We start from the raw sequence: 17,365 nt of genomic DNA, 5'->3' as shown, positions 1-17,365 counted from the left end.
AAGCTATTTTTATTACTTTTTATTTACAGCATGGTTATGCTATCCGAATATAAATGAAGCTTTTGACGGTATTTGGCTTTTACCTTACATTTAAATTACCCCAATTTCCTATATTCTTTACATTTTCCACATATAGTAGACCTACACTCCCACAAAATTATACGTATTTTTCCTTATGCATTGTGCAATATACGACATTGAAACTCATTCAGAAATATGTCTAAACATTACTTTAACATGTTGTAAAGTCTAATTACTCATATAAACACTTACACAAGCACCAGTAGGCGAGATAAACGTCACGTGCACAAACAGACGTTAAGTAATCATGAACCTACTGCCTAAGCTGTCGTCACTAGCGAAGCAAGGATACCAATACATTGTTTTAACAGCTACTACACCTGGTACAACATTTATAATTTAATCTGTACTGAGAGACACGTACTTGATTCCCATTCAGGCTAGTTTATAATATAATAACCTTAATGTACTGTACAAATTAGCTATAGATTTAAAAATAAAATCGCTATACGATAGCACAACGTGATACTCAATTTTTTCGGAGGCTTAATTTTGGATAAGGAATTTGAATATTTTAAATTTTACCTAGCATGTGGAAAGAAAGAATTTTCTTACTGTTAGATGTGGAAAGAAAATCTAATTTTATGTCATTTTTCTTTCGATGTGTCACACCCTTGACGACCAGGAGCTTTATTAAATAAATACGGAAGTTAAAATTGAAACCCTGATTACCAATATCTTCTTTGTTAGTAACAGGGTTTTGTTATTGATTAAGTGAGTAACATTTTAGTTTTTGTAAATACAAAAAATAGTGACAAAATTGATTTACCATGAAGGTTTACGAGATGTATCAATATATTGTATATGTAGTACAATTATCTGAAAGCGGTTAACATTTAATGAACTTAAGAGTAGAGGAGTTAACCGAGTGCTCATTTATATGCAGTCTGTATACACTGTTTGTTATCAGCACCAGGATATTATACGGCAACGGGGTATACTCCAGAGACCTCTGTCGGGATTCTAAGGTATTAGCACCTTCGTTTTGCTATAAATAGTTTATTTTCTCGTTTCACAATACACATATCGCAAAATTTGTTGTTTGATAGTAATCATCATTTAATGAACAAGAGTAGAGGAGTTAACCGAGTGCTCATTTATATGCAGTCTGTATACACTGTTTGTTATCAGCACCAGGATATTATACGGCAACGGGGTATACTCCAGAGACCTCTGTCGGGATTCTAAGGTATTAGCACCTTCGTTTTGCTATAAATAGTTTATTTTCACGTTTCACAATACACAAAACGCGAAAATTTGTTGTTTGATAGTAATCATCATTTAATGAACAAGAGTAGAGGAGTTAACCGAGTGCTCATTTATATGCAGTCTGTATACACTGTTTGTTATCAGCACCAGGATATTATACGGCAACGGGGTATACTCCAGAGACCTCTGTCGGGATTCTAAGGTATTAGTACCTTCATTTCGCTATAAATATTTTACTTTCCCGTTTCACAATACACATATCGCAAAATTTGTTGTTTGATAGTAATCATCATTTAATGAACTTAAGAGTAGAGGAGTTAACCGAGTGCTCATTTATATGCAGTCTGTATACACTGTTTGTTATCAGCACCAGGATATTATACGGCAACGGGGTATACTCCAGAGACCTCTGTCGGGATTCTAAGGTATTAGTACCTTCATTTCGCTATAAATATTTTACTTTCCCGTTTCACAATACACATATCGCAAAATTTGTTGTTTGATAGTAATCATCATTTAATGAACTTAAGAGTAGAGGAGTTAACCGAGTGCTCATTTATATGCAGTCTGTATACACTGTTTGTTATCAGCACCAGGATATTATACGGCAACGGGGTATACTCCAGAGACCTCTGTCGGGATTCTAAGGTATTAGCACCTTCGTTTTGCTATAAATAGTTTATTTTCTCGTTTCACAATACATGTTTAAATAAATTTTATGCTTGTCACAAAATAACTTGTTTTCAAGCTTTCTATGGCTTCTTGTACATTGTGCATAAATATAAACATGTTTTCTATTAGACGTATAATTTAGAGATCTTATTTAATCCTTTTTAGGACTTTTTAGGAAATGTGTTTGTAATCCAACGTTATCAGGACACACACAAACCTTTAAAATTTATAAACTAGATAATCATAGAATATTATGTATAAATGAAGGATATTTATTTAAATTTGTAATACAATTATTGTATAGAAGTTCTTCTTTTAATTATAAAATAAAATTATTCTGGTAATAATTTTGTGAACAATAAATCTTTATGAATTTTAACATTTTACATTACAATTAGTTGAATAATTCTATCAGAATAGTTTTTTCGTTATTTCCGGTATTTCCCTCCTGCCAGCCGTACGTCACCGCCACGAAGTGACGCTGCGCCTCCTGGGAGTCCTGATTCTCGCGTAACACAAAATTAACAACTGTAACAAATAGCAATATCTATTGGTACGTATTAAACATACGTTTAACCACACGTTGTTATGTTTACCACCTCAACCAATAGTATCTACACAAGGAGGAAGGAGCCGCCTCTTATCGAGATCCATGAGGAAGAATAAGGGTACTAACCTCAAAGTTACCCCCGGAAGAAGGAGAGGCCAGCTCTGAACCGGCCTCTGCAGGCAAGGGGTGGCACACCCTTGTTGAGGCTAGCAAGAACCACTTGGGGAAACACTAGGGAACGAACCCCACCAACTCCAGCAGTCATCTCCCGCAGTAGACTAGACCTATCTAATTGCCCTTGCTCCCCAGAATCTCGACAATTGCGATTAGAGATGTGCTGCTGCTGGACATCCGTAGGATTGTCCAGATTTAAGTGACACATCGGTATTTGCTGTGCCCAGTATTAGGTTCAACTGGAAGGTATAAACCAGCCAGAAGTGATCCCTGCTGGGTAGTGGAATGGACTTGTATTAGTATATATGTTCTTACGAGGGTCATTACAGACTCAGTTAATATAAGGGATTTTTTATCGAATATATAATAATATTATTGGCATGTTCCTTTCTAAGGTGAAAACAAATGACAAAAATGGCTCTCATAAACCAGTTGGAAATCCTACCCACATTCTTACCACTTCATTACTGTTTAAACCAATTATGAGTAGGTCAAACAGTCCTTTCGCAAGGTTTATTCGCCTGGGAAATCGGGTTGCGTCTGGGTGTGACCTGTTCTTCGATGGTCTTCACCAGGTTCGCCGGCAGGCCTTCTCTCTTCTTTCTGCTGGGGTTGTACAGGCGCGGACCATCGCGCGGGGAGTGGAAGTTCTCACCAATTAAGCTACTGATTATACAGCAGTGGCCAGCTGTTCAGGAGGAAGGACACCTCACTTATCGCAGCTCAAGAGTGATTGGAAGCGCCTCTACGGAGTGTCGTGTACTGCAATTTTATATAATAATTTATTTCCTAGCTACTTATTAATTACTCATTTTTAATACTAATATATGGTATTCTTGTTATTGCTAAATTACATAGTTTATTAGCTGTTAATATCAGTTCTCATTGCTTTTATATATTTATTATATTTTATTTATTCCTGTTATTGCACTTTTATATAGTTTATTATTGTTGGTATTTATTATTATATATATTGTATTGTTGTTGGTATCTGGTTTTTGTTAATTAATTGCTGTATTTGCAGAACACATCTTGCAGTTTCATTGTTTATGTTTCAATAGTTTATATTTTTGTTTACATCTTGTTGTTTATAAGCTTCATAATGTTATTGTATCGCATTCTCTCGATTTATACACTTATTCTTTTTTTGTATTTTTATTGCCTTATCGCTTGTATCAGCTATTGTGTAATTTATTGCAAAATGGTTTGTCCGTTAATAAATAATAAAACAGCGATATACACGACCCCGTGAAAAGGTATTTAATTAACCCTATCCTAAAACCACAACTGCTGCATAGTTTGCATGAAGCGCACAAAAACGATATTTGCATTGGACCTATTGTCAGTTTTATTGGCTTGTCCCAATGTGCCCAAAAATGTCTTTAAGTTGTTTTCTGAATTGTTAAAGACCTCGTCATGCGTAAGAGATTATGTATCAAATTCAAAATATGTAATGGTATTTGTACAACCCGGCGGATTCTTGTTATTGCATTTCTCACGCAGATAAGGTAGGGTAGCAATAGGATTGCTAGGAAAATTTACTTTCCAAATTGCAGAAATCGGGTCATGCCCGATCAGGAATAAGAACAGGATATAGAGAATCTGTATATCTGGTATACAAAGTTGATTTTGAGCAACTAGTTTGTACTCTGTCGTATGGAACATAGCCTCAAGTTTCTTACATAAACTCTGTATAAGAGTGACATTACAAATATTGAGACCCACGAAAACTTGGAACGAATGGATAATCTCATTCTGGCAACGTAACTATAGTCCTATAGTCATTACACGTTGAGCGAGAATGTCAATTGCTCCTAAGTAAAGTCTATTGTTGATTGTGTTTTATCAGAGGAAATGTCAGTATTGTATTCTAATCATCTTAATCGTATCCTATATTCTAAAGCGTTATTCTCACAGTTAAGCTATCAATATTTGCTTTTGATGGATTTCTTCAATGGTTTTCTGCATCGACTGTAAACCTGGTGTTCGACCGTACCTGATGATCCCACTGTTAGAGTCCACTTCTTTATGGCGGAATTTATTTAACACATCTAAAACATTTTATGATGAGGACTGCTTTTACTCCAGAAAATTCATTTAACTTATTTAGCTTTATACCCGTAGCCATGTTTATAGAAAAATAGAATTTTCTATAAAAATTCTACTAAAAACCCTTTCTTCAGTTATCGATACCATTTAGCAAAGAATACAAATTAACCTTTTCCGTCTTAAAAGAGCTATATGTCAATTTTAGGAAAACCACGTTTTTTAACTTGTGAAAAGGTCTGCTAAAGGGTCTGCATACATAAAGGAACTAGGTTCTAACTTTTTTCTTTTAGCTGCTGTTATTGCTCCAGGATGGCTCTCTGTGAACTCCACCAAACACTCAGTTCCGTGGGAGATAAACTCAGGCCATTGGTGGCCGCCATCATTTTGCTTAATGCTGTTTTTACTGCATCTAGTGTGAATTATATTGGTTACATATACTGTAGTTTAATACATGATTGAAGATCCATTAATATGTAAAGCTTTTAAATTTAAAGAAACTCTTAAAATAAAGCAGAGTAAGATTGGAATACGCGGCGTAACTGGTACAAAGAAAGAAGGTCATAAAGAAATGCAATTATAAATCCTATAAATTAAAAGGACGTTTAGACTAATTCACCTGTTTATAATACTACATAGGTTAAGTTAGCGTGTAGAGTTTACACCTAATGTGGGAAGAAACTTCAGTTATCATTTCAATCATAGAATCGTATATATTTTATAACTCTTATATAAAATGTATTAATCAAACCTTCATATTAACAAAGAGTTCATTGTTTTTTCTGTACTAAGCTCTTTTAAAATAACACTATAGATGACACTGTATAATAAACATTTGTTTCCGATATTTTATCTACTTCTTGTAGCCACATTACTCTACAGAGAGGTTAGAAGATGATTTTTACTTTATTACAATCATAACTATCTTAATTCTGTGGAGAAAATAGTTTTGTGCTGTTATCCAAAAATTTTGAAATTGAGACAGCTTCTTTGCGACGAAAAGGTTCAAGTAGTGAAATAGACAGCAGTGAAAATTGATTGTTTTTATTACAGCTAGTTTTATATGAACCTTATTCCATATTTTTCACACTTTACTTAATTTACTTGTCTACAAAATATAAACCTGCCAGATTAATGTTTGATTAAATGTTTGCAAAGTATATGAAAAACTTTCCAAAGTTCAGCACTCTATTTTGGGGTAGTAAATAAATCGAAACTGTTGTCAATGATAACAAGTTATGTTTTATAAGCAGTGACGGCCGTTTATCGGGTCTGTGTTGTCTGTTTGGGTATTTCTTTTTAAATGTTGTCAAACTGTGTTTCATTCATAACTCGTTGTTCTGGTGTTTGTGTTTGCAACGTAGCAAAAATTGTATTTTGCGTTGGTTGTCATTTTTACTAATCATAAAGAAAAGTACTTCATTAATGAAAATATATGTCCAGGTATAAAGTCTCCTTCAAAAGTGTTAATTCCAAAATGGTAAAACTTGCTACTAGGAGCCGTGTAAAGAGAGAGTTAAGAGAAGCATTATCAACAGCCGTATAACTAGATCGAGTACGAGATGTATGCTTTGTGCTGCACTTATAAAACCTTCCATGTAATCAAATACACGTCATTTAGTGTTACAAAGGATGCCTTCAATAGCAATGTGGCGTTTTTCATTTCGACAGTTCATGACAATCCTTTAGAGATATTTCCTAGCACTTGGAACATTTAAAAACCCCATACTTGTGCTTTTTATACATTCAATGATTCAAAAACATTAATTAGTGTATTTATTCAAAGTCTGTAAAACAGAGTACAAAATTTAACTATTGCATTTTGTAAAAGAAAGGAGTATATATATGGTAGATAATTTGCTATTTTAACACTCAAACTATTATCATACGAACTCGTTAATTAATTTGTAGTATTAATATTACTTGTATGAACTCATATTTAACGGTACAAGTGGGACAAACCATACCTTTCTAAGGTAAATCTTTAACTTATATTTACAAAGTGTTAGATAATTAGACTAAATTATCATCAGTCCCGTAAATACTGTATCCCTAGACAGAGTGGTTTACAATGCTTCTTAAAATACAGTGGGTAAACTGACAAATTACTAAACACGTTTTGTTTCACATTTTACTAAAAACCTTTAATCAGTCACGGGTGTATGTTTTTCAGCAATTAGCATTTATAATTCTATTAACACTACCCTAATAAATACCTGCCTCACAGAATCACTCGGAGGGGTTACTTTGAGGGTCGTATTAAAGTCTGCATCAGCTCAGCAACATTTTCATTATCTGTAGAGGTTTCTCTGCACCCGCACTCCTCACTCTCCATATTGTTTACCCGTAATACACTTCAAAACCTGTATTACATCTACCTCGCAAGTGTTACTCTTGAGGGTTACTGCATTCGAGAGTCCATGTAACACTCTCTCTGGAACTCTCAAATATGCTCAGATTCCTAGTGTCCCTTATAAAATTTGATCAAAAGGCAACTAAACTTAAATAGATAGACTACCAAGTTATACGATGATCACACATGTATAATTGTGTTTATAGGGTATAAACAGACACATATAACACACACACACACACACACACACACACACACACACACACACACACACACACACACACACACACACACACACACACACACACACACACACACACACACACACACACACACAGTTAACCTTCTTAAAAAACCTATTATCCTTATAGACATTGAGAAAATTAAATTTGGAGATATACAAACATGTCCTCGAAAATTTACTCTCTTATTGGTACGATCAAAATTTGAGATGATGTCCTCCAAAAGGGCATATTTGATTCCTTTACCAAACAGTTTAAAATGACAACCCTTCTTCGTGGGCAAAATAAATAGGAAAGAATTTGTTTTCGAACTGGATATTTATCTTTACTTCAAATCCTCCAACAAATTTATGGGTCCGTATTAAAATATTTAGAAAAGGGTGAACTAAGTAAGAAAAAGCGTAGCAAGCTTTATAATTATTTAGAGTAAGCTTAATTATAATTTATAATTATAATTATAAAGATTTAACCAAGTCTTTATATAATTCAGGTTAAATCCCAACATCTTAGAAGACAAGATTTGATTTTCAAGTTTTTGTTGCAATTGAGTGACTCTTGCTGTAACCAAGTTCGACAGTAGTTTTATATTGTGCATTACTGATATTGCTGAGCCTTTTCGTAGGTACTTAAGTAACGTTTTTGGTGTTGTAGATTACTTAGGAATATTTTATCGTGTCGACTAATGCGAGTACGTTTATTTTGCATATATCACAAAACGTATATCACATATGAAATAAGAACACATACCACCAAGTTGCTTTCGAATAATGTACCCAAACTGAAGGTCATTTTTTAAATTTTAAATTTTGAATTTGTATGTTTTGTAATTTTCTAAAACATTAATACCCCCAAATGTCCATCTATTTATACTTATTCTCCAGCTTTTCCTACGTACAAACGTAAGCAAAGGCTGAAGGTTGAAGTTCTCTGTGTAATTAAATGGAACGTAGCCTATTACCAAAACGTAGTTTTAGAGAATAGAAGTTATTGCAAAATATTATCAGATTAATTTAATTCGCAACAATTTATATAACATAATTACTAAACGACTGGACAATTTCGTTTAACTAATGAAACACCGCCTTTGCAGATAATCAAAATACATTGAGTTTTATACGTTAGCAACGATCCAATAAATTCAAGTGATCACAAAGAACTGTAACAATAGTAAAGGGGTGAAAAGGATAATGGATTAACACTAGAGATTTAACAGACAAAGAAACGAGAATTTCCTAATGGTGATTTACTTGTCATGAAAGTAGTCCACGTCCATGGAGATAGTCAGTCGAAGCTTTCTGACAATCTAATTACAGTATTGTATAAATAAGCTCTGGAATCATGACACTTCTCCCCAGCAGTCACCGTGATTTTGAGAAAAGCTGGATCTAAATGTCTAATGCACTCGGCGTTTCAGGATAAGTAGGGGCAGGTCACTATTACAATGAAATTCTGTAAAACGAAAAACTATTTATTGAATTTCTCAGCTATAAATTAGGCGCTTACGTTCTCTACTTTTAAAATTTAACATGTACGGCAGGGCGGTAGCTGAAGTTTTTGGCCCCAGGGGAAAGCATAGATCCAGGTGCTCCCCTTAATTTCTTTCTTCTCTAACCCATACACCCTCGATTCTCCTCATTTTAAAATGCATTTAAAAACATATCCGTCCCTGTGTAATTGTGATTTTAGCATAATGCTTATTTTACTTTAGGTATCGACAATACACTAGGACAAGGGAGTATTGAAAGTAAAATATTATATCCGCTTATACGATAGTGCGTAGAGATGTAGTCCCTAGTTAATTGTTATCAACTCAGATATGAATGTACAGGAGCTAGTGAAAGAGTGATTGAAACAGTTACACCTATGTAGGTTATCAGTACTTGTTGGCCACCTGAGAAGGTTATCAACGCGCAGGTTACATAATAACTTTAGTAATGAGTGATATGGGAGTTGCATCGCAAAAGGTTATTTGAGGCGTTATGTAAAACGCTAGAGCGCTAAAGAGATTGTCGACACAGATGCTGTAGTAATAAAACCATTTTCCTCTTGCCTCGTTTATCCTTATACATGCCACATTCTCTTACTGACGTTATATGTGAGTACTGCAGCTATTATATATTTATAATAGTAAACTAAGATTTAAATCTAAGAAATAAGCAAACAATAGTATAACTAACCGATGTACAGAGAAATAACACTATCAATTTAAGGTTGGGTATAACGCATAAAAGTGATTGGAATTTGATGTTAAAAGCTTACATTTAGTGTAATTAACTATCTATAATGATCATAATTAATCCTAAAACTGGCATATTTTAATTAGAATTTAGCAATAAATTCGCCGCTGTATGGTCTGACTGACCCAAGTTGTGCTGCTCATTCAAGTTCTCCTTTTTTAGATTTCATATCAAGGGACAGTTCCAATTTAACATTGAATCTTATCAAATTCATATATTTAAAATTGAATGGTTAATAATTACTGCTTTACCGGTGACATGCACTTTATACGTTATTAGATTATAATTAAATTTGAAGTGTGGCATAACTACCCTAAAAGGAACGCGTGGTAATAGTTAAGTGCATTACAAAAACGGATAATGTTTTGCGTAAAGCTTTATTATTATTTTTATTATTTATGATTTTTAACGCTAAAGACAGTTAATTTAATTTTCTTTGTATCTTCGATATCAATAGGCTCAATGCGTTTCGCTCTCTTCTAAGACTAAGAATCCTGGCACAAATAACATCTTGATGACGCTGACTATACCCGGCTTCTAATCTAAGGACTAGACAGACTAATATCAATTCCTTCATCTGAATATTTCTTCACTTCGTTGTGATACCTCTTCCCACAGTTCCGGCCCCTAACCTGAACTCTTCATCTGACTATTTCTTCACTTCAAAGGCTTCACTTCGTTGTGATACCTCTTCCCACAGTTCCGGCCCCTAACCTGAAACACTTCATCTGACTATTTCTTCACTTCAAAGGCTTCACTTCGTTGTGATACCTCTTCCCACAGTTCCGGCCCCTAACCTGAACACTTCATCTGACTATTTCTTCACTTCGTTGTGACATCTCTTCCCACAGTTCTAGCCCCAAACCTGAACACTTCATCAGACTATTCCCAGAAATCTTGGGACATTTTATTGTTCATACAGTTTTTACTGAGGAATACAAGAAAGAAGTTCATAGTAATATTATGTTTACACAAGTGCTGCCACAGAAAATAATTAATATTTTCACTCTCATTTTGTTTTAGGGAAATCTACGGGGTTGGTGACCACGACCCGGGTGACCCACGCAACACCTGCAGCTCTGTTCGCGCAGTCACCCAGCCGCTACTGGGAGGACGACAGCAAAGTGCCTCCTGCGGCGAGGAAGTCCTGTAAGGACATTGCGAGGCAGCTGGTGGAGGATGAACCTGGCAAGAATATAAATGTAAGTAGGGATGTAGGGCGCAACGAGTCTCTGCCATTGGCCTTAGTCTCTCTTAAGGAATAATACGATAAATACATATCAACAAAACTTTTTCATTTAAATTGATCTTTTGTTTTAATTTCGAGAATTTTGCTATTTCCATCATTTATAAATGATGTAATGATATTCAATGTTAGTTACTACTTAAAATAGATCCCGTTGCATATACATGTTTTCTTTTGTTTTGCTTCATTAAAACTATGAATAAGAATAATTTGTAACGAGGATATGACGTACTAATGTACTGTAAAGTTCAAGAAACCATCTAATAAATGCTTTTAACGACTCAAAGTAATAAGCACTTGTCATATAGCTACAGTGTTAGTTGAAAGTGTGGAGAGATCTCGATAACTTCTTTTTCGCTTGACTTGTGACAGCTTAGGATATATAAAGCCACATTTTGTCATAATCGGCTCTACAAACAACAGGAGTGTAGTTGGTGAAAATTATAAATTTAAGCATAATTCTTTTAAGTTCTTATTGGTTCTTAGGTACAGGCGACCGGTTTCTTTTACGGTTCACCCTACGTAGAAATGATGTTGACACAGTTACCATCTTGAAACATTTCATGTCGAGAGCTATCTTCAGTCATTAAATCATTTAAGATCTAGTTTAACAAAGCTTACTTCCAAAATCTTTGAAGATAATATGTATCTATTGATTCACAATTCACTCACAAATCCATTACATGAGCAATTGAAATTTGTGAGAGTTACACCTTTACATGTTTTTAAATAGTTTGTCCATGATATAAGGAAGTGCAATATTTTCTTTTCCAAAATGTACCCCTTCTCGTTGTTCAAAAATGGGGATAGAGAAATTTTTACCAGTATACAGCGTTTTAGAAAACTATAATACTATTTTTACTGGCTTTTATATTTTCTGTATAATTTAATATTATTACAAAGTAAAATAGATTCTTAGTGAAAAAACTGTTGGAATGACAATAACACATTTGCTTTACTTAAAATAAAAATATCCTTGTATATGGAAACAACATTGCTAGTATGTCAAAGATAAAGTGTTGTAAAGTCGAAAGACATTACAAAAGAGACGTTGACAGGTTCTTGATTAAACTAAACGCTTCCATAGCGTTGTTCAATATATGAATTTTATTTCAGCCTCCGCACTTCAATCATATAGTTCAAATACTTTTACACGCTCGGTAAATAAACATTTACTTTTGGAAAAATAATAGGATTATGAAAAGATAAATAGAATACCTGTCGTCCCAAAAACCCCACCCCCTACCACGAATGTCCCCTCATCTAATCTATTAAACGGTTTTTTCAATCTCAATTTTGATATTTATAACATCATGACCTGAGCTCGTTTATATATATTTCAAATTCACCCTACTCTCTAAAAGTACGTGGTGGGAGACAGCTCGACAATGGAATAACCCAGCGATGTACACCTGAAATGACATAACCAATTCCACCAAGACATCAATTTCTGCCCTTTCTGTCTAAAATGGGTACTGTATGAAGAAAGACAAAATTATAACCTCTGTCTAACCTTAAATCATATATGCTGAGATATTTTACATGCTCTGAAAATAAACAGAAACGTTAAGATGTTAGAGAATATTGGTAAGAGTTAACCGAAATATCTCTAATTTTCACTATTATCATTATTTTATCAGGCGTTTAAATTGAGATAGAATAGGATGGAAATACTGTTAACAATATTGCCTCTACAATACCCTTAATTTTTCAAGGAAAGGTATAAACTTATTAGCAGCAACGCCAAAAGCAATAATTATTCAGAAAAATATTTTAAGAAATATTTTAAAATATTTTTTTTAGGTAAGAAGAGAATATCTGTTCTCGATTGAACATAAAATTCTCCTATTGAAGCAATTGTATATTTTTAGGAGAGCATATAGCATTATTTTAAAAAAATTTACCACTACTGGTAATTTACATGAAAACAATAACGCATAAAAAAGTCCATTGTTTTATATTCCTGGACTTAATTTTACTCATTTTTTAAAATGTTACCAAGGGCCAAGAATTGTAAATATTTTACTAGTAGAAATATAAACATTGTTTTACAAAGTCTTTCCTATTGGCTTAGGAAAGCATTTAATTTTCAACTAATGCTGAAAGGTAATAATAATAATGATTACATTAGTAATAAGATATTAGTAACATATTCATGAATAACAATAATGTTTCCTCTGTTGTTAAGAAACTTATTGATGAATAAAAGATCAAATATGGTGAGAGTGTTGAATATATCCATTGTTTTTATCAATAAAAAACCATAAGCGGACTTTTGGCTCTTCAGAATGAATAAAACGGAAGTAAATTAGAGAGTTGGATTATTATCGAATATAATTTTTTTATTATTATACTTTTTGCCTATACGCTAAAAAATACTTAATATTATATATAGAAGCACTACAACAGCCACTGCCTTAGAGATCCCAATGTCTTCTTAAGTAAAGTTGGTTTATTTTTATCCTTTGGTTAATTAAGTTTTTAATAAGCCACATAAATTGGCAATGATTTTTATGGACGATAGTTTTGTTGGAAAGCATAATTTTATTAATTTAGTTATTAAATGTGTACATTTTATATTGTTTCTTTGGATTTACAAGACAATAAACTATTCTTCACTCTTTATTTTTTCAATATAGTCTAGATTACTACCTGACTAGGCGAGACTGCAGTCCCAACCTCTGCACACGGATGATGATGATGATTATTATTATTATTATTATTATGATTTTTAGTAGTAAAAATATTTAAAGTTGTTTTCCATTTACTATTACGTCGGACAATGGAGAACAACATTATTGGATTCCTGGTGCGGGAACCAGCACAATCTAAATTCAGAGCAAGATACGAGGTATTCTGGAAAATAGTGTTCGGTAAAAAGATTAATATTTCTTGTACACAATAATCCGAGGGAAAACACAAGAGTACAAGAATCATCTGGAATAAGAGCCATGGAAACCCGCGCCTTGATTGAACATAAAACTTGAAACCCAGGTGTGAACTCCTCTGCCATCCATTGTCTCGTCTGGTAGTAATTTTATTTTACTATGCAAAATTATTGTGGTATAAGAAATTAAACTAATGTATGTTCTTTTTATGGGTTACGTCGAGCTTTGTAACTGATACAATACATTTGTACAGTACCGCTATTACCGCTATTACCGCTTACCCAGTTTCCAAGCGGGTCGCTTCAGATGTGAACACTGTGTCGTAAATACGCGTAATGTTGCCGTAGGTGTCTTGCGAATTTATTGCAGGCTATTGCATTGCGAGGCGCTACATATTGCGCAGCACGCAATTGGCCTCTAACTTCAGGCTTTTCTTCCAGAAAGTGCAAAACTGTTAAACGAATATATTTTCAACAGGTTCTGTTCGGTTCAGTTTTCTCAAGTGTGAGTTATAGTGGGAAACATATAGCGTGTAAATTAACACTAAAGTATCACACCTGCAAACAATTACTTATTTCTACCGATGTAAACTGTCTGATAATAATTGTTCTACAATTTATGAGATCACTACATATTCTTCTACATTTTATCTACATTAATACTATAATTGGTGATTTGTTAAAACTATGGCGGATCGATTTACACGTTCTAGTTCTATATATTTAATATTTTCTACAATATAAATGTAAAAATCGCTAATACGGCATCTATTAAGTGCTCAAGAAACAACACAAAATGTCAACTTCGTTTATTACGAGAAGGTTGTACTGGCGGTCATCTTGATTTTTGTAAATTAAGAACCAAAATTGACAAAAGAGTCAAAAGAAAATTTAAATTAAAAACCATTTCCTCTTTTAATCACTGTAATATAATAATAATTTGGTGATACAAGATATCTTATTTTCAAAATATGATTTATACGTACAAAACCCTCTTGCATTCTTTTTGTTATATCAGTATTTTTTTTATGAGAAAACGTTTTAAATATCTTTCTTGAAAACCAATAATTCTAAAAAATAATTTATAATTGGATCCTTTATGTAAATAAATTATTTCTTTGTAGTTACATAATACAATAATGTATAGCTACAAATGCGCTCTAAAAGAGCGACAATGGTTTTTAATTTAACATAGATTTATATCTGACGAAACGACATTCCGTGTCACCATAGTATGCTCTTTACTTCCACTTACGCATAAATACATTTTGATTGACTAATTTTTAAACACACCAAATCTAAATCATAGTATGTCATTTTCTCATTAACGAATTACATATACTTTACCAAAGTGGTACTAATTACTGATAAGCTAAACGAATTTCATTGCTTAGATCTGAATTAAAGTGATGATGGAGCTTAAAAATGTAATTTCTATAGCCATTATAGTTTCATATACGTCCATTATATGTTAATACCTTGCATTAGATAATATTGTTATTTAATTTCTTCTGTCTGATTTTGGAGTAGTCATTGCCCATATCGCTTTTGTAACACGTCATTTTAAAAGGGCTTTAAAGGGGTTTTCCGCTTTATTACAAGTGTAGGTAAACAAATTTTACAATAATGCATTTTCGTACAAACTGTATAGTGAAAGATGGTCACGGTGAAAGGTTATTTCTGCTTTAATTAGCTTTCCTCAATCCAAGTCCTGACCTGGATTCAACGCAAAACCTCTCACCATGAATGGTGCACCGTGCAGTCTGGCCGCCTGTCTCTTCATTGTGACAGTGCTCACGGTGAAATATGATTATATGATGTCTGCTTAAATTAGCTTCCCTCAATCCAAGTCCTGACCTGGATTCAACGCAAAACCTCTCACCATGAATGGTGCACTGTGCAGTCTGGCCGCCTGTCTCTTCATTGTGACAGTGCTCACGGTGAAATATGATTATATGATGTCTGCTTAAATTAGCTTCCCTCAATCCAAGTCCTGACCTGGATTCAACGCAAAACCTCTCACCATGAATGGTGCACTGTGCAGTCTGGCCGCCTGTCTCTTCATTGTGACAGTGCTCACGGTGAAATATGATTATATGATGTCTGCTTAAATTAGCTTCCCTCAATCCAAGTCCTGACCTGGATTCATTGAAGAACCTTTTACCATGAATGGTGCACTGTGCAGTCTGGCCGCCTGTCTCTTCATTGTGACAGTGCTCACGGTGAAATATGATTATATGATGTCTGCTTAAATTAGCTTCCCTCAATCCAAGTCCTGACCTGGATTCAACGCAAAACCTCTCACCATGAATGGTGCACTGTGCAGTCTGGCCGCCTGTCTCTTCATTGTGACAGTTCTCACGATGAAGTATGATTATATGATGTCTGCTTAAATTAGCTTTCCTCAATCCAAGTCCTGACCTGGATTCAACGCAAAACCTCTCACCATGAATGGTGCACTGTGCAGTCTGGCCGCCTGTCTCTTCATTGTGACAGTGCTCACGGTGAAATATGATTATATGATGTCTGCTTAAATTAGCTTCCCTCAATCCAAGTCCTGACCTGGATTCAACGCAAAACCTCTCACCATGAATGGTGCACTGTGCAGTCTGGCCGCCTGTCTCTTCATTGTGACAGTGCTCACGGTGAAATATGATTATATGATGTCTGCTTAAATTAGCTTCCCTCAATCCAAGTCCTGACCTGGATTCAACGCAAAACCTCTCACCATGAATGGTGCACTGTGCAGTCTGGCCGCCTGTCTCTTCATTGTGACAGTGCTCACGGTGAAATATGATTATATGATGTCTGCTTAAATTAGCTTCCCTCAATCCAAGTCCTGACCTGGATTCATTGAAGAACCTTTTACCATGAATGGTGCTCTCTTCGTTGTGACAATTTTAACGGTAAAATATGACGATATGGTGTCTGCTTAATTAGTTTCTTCAATCCGAGCTCTTACCTGGATAAGTTGGAAGTGCTTTAGCCGCATCTTTGAGTTAATTCCAAATCGTCTTATTTATATACTCTATTTGCAGAAAGTGACAACACTTACTTTATATATAGCGTATAAGAAACTACTCGGAGACCATGATGTAATAATCGACTGCAATAAACTCAAATACAAATGCTAGTTGAATGTCAGCCTTCAGAATAAACAGGTGTTTAACGTAGCTACTGTGGGAAGGTTTGATTCAATGAGAATGTTAAGTTTCCTCTAGTTCACCTTCCTCTTAGTGCAGCGTCTGGTGTGAAAATGTGAAGTCAGATTGCAGACGCTGCGCTAAGAGGAAGGTAAATTGGAGTAAACTCGACTTTCGCACGTGTATAATATTATAAAGAATAATCTGTCCTGTTTTAAAGCTTGAACCTAACCCGCCTATTCTAATTTACTTTAATCTAGCACATTACAATAAAAAGATGGTGTCAAATGTTTATATCGCATATTTACGGAAATGCCAGTGCTGTAATCAAAACGCTAAAACTAAACTTACAGAACATTCTAATGTTATTCAAGCTTTATTCAACATGTATGGCTTGTATGTCTAACTATTTGCAGTTTAAACCTGGTTATAAAAATATTTGATATTGCCTCTAACTTATTGATTCTTTGTTTTATCCTTGAATTACATCAGATATAGATTCTCGAAAGGTAATACCAATTATAG

At 34.2% G+C, this 17,365-nt stretch overlaps 1 protein-coding gene across 1 annotated transcript in view; it reads left to right on the top strand.

The window, feature by feature from the left end:
- LOC124369681 (alkaline phosphatase-like) overlaps positions 1–17,365 on the top strand; it is a 77,383-nt gene that overhangs the window by 10,626 nt on the left and 49,392 nt on the right. The window contains exon 2 of the mRNA XM_046827734.1: positions 10,588–10,766. Coding sequence (XP_046683690.1) covers positions 10,588–10,766 — 179 coding nt within the window. The remainder of the gene's footprint in view (positions 1–10,587; positions 10,767–17,365) is intronic.

This window comes from Homalodisca vitripennis, chromosome X, assembly GCF_021130785.1.
Source record: "Homalodisca vitripennis isolate AUS2020 chromosome X, UT_GWSS_2.1, whole genome shotgun sequence".
Classification (NCBI taxonomy): domain Eukaryota; kingdom Metazoa; phylum Arthropoda; class Insecta; order Hemiptera; family Cicadellidae; genus Homalodisca; species Homalodisca vitripennis.
This window is presented reverse-complemented; position numbering and strand designations above follow the sequence as displayed.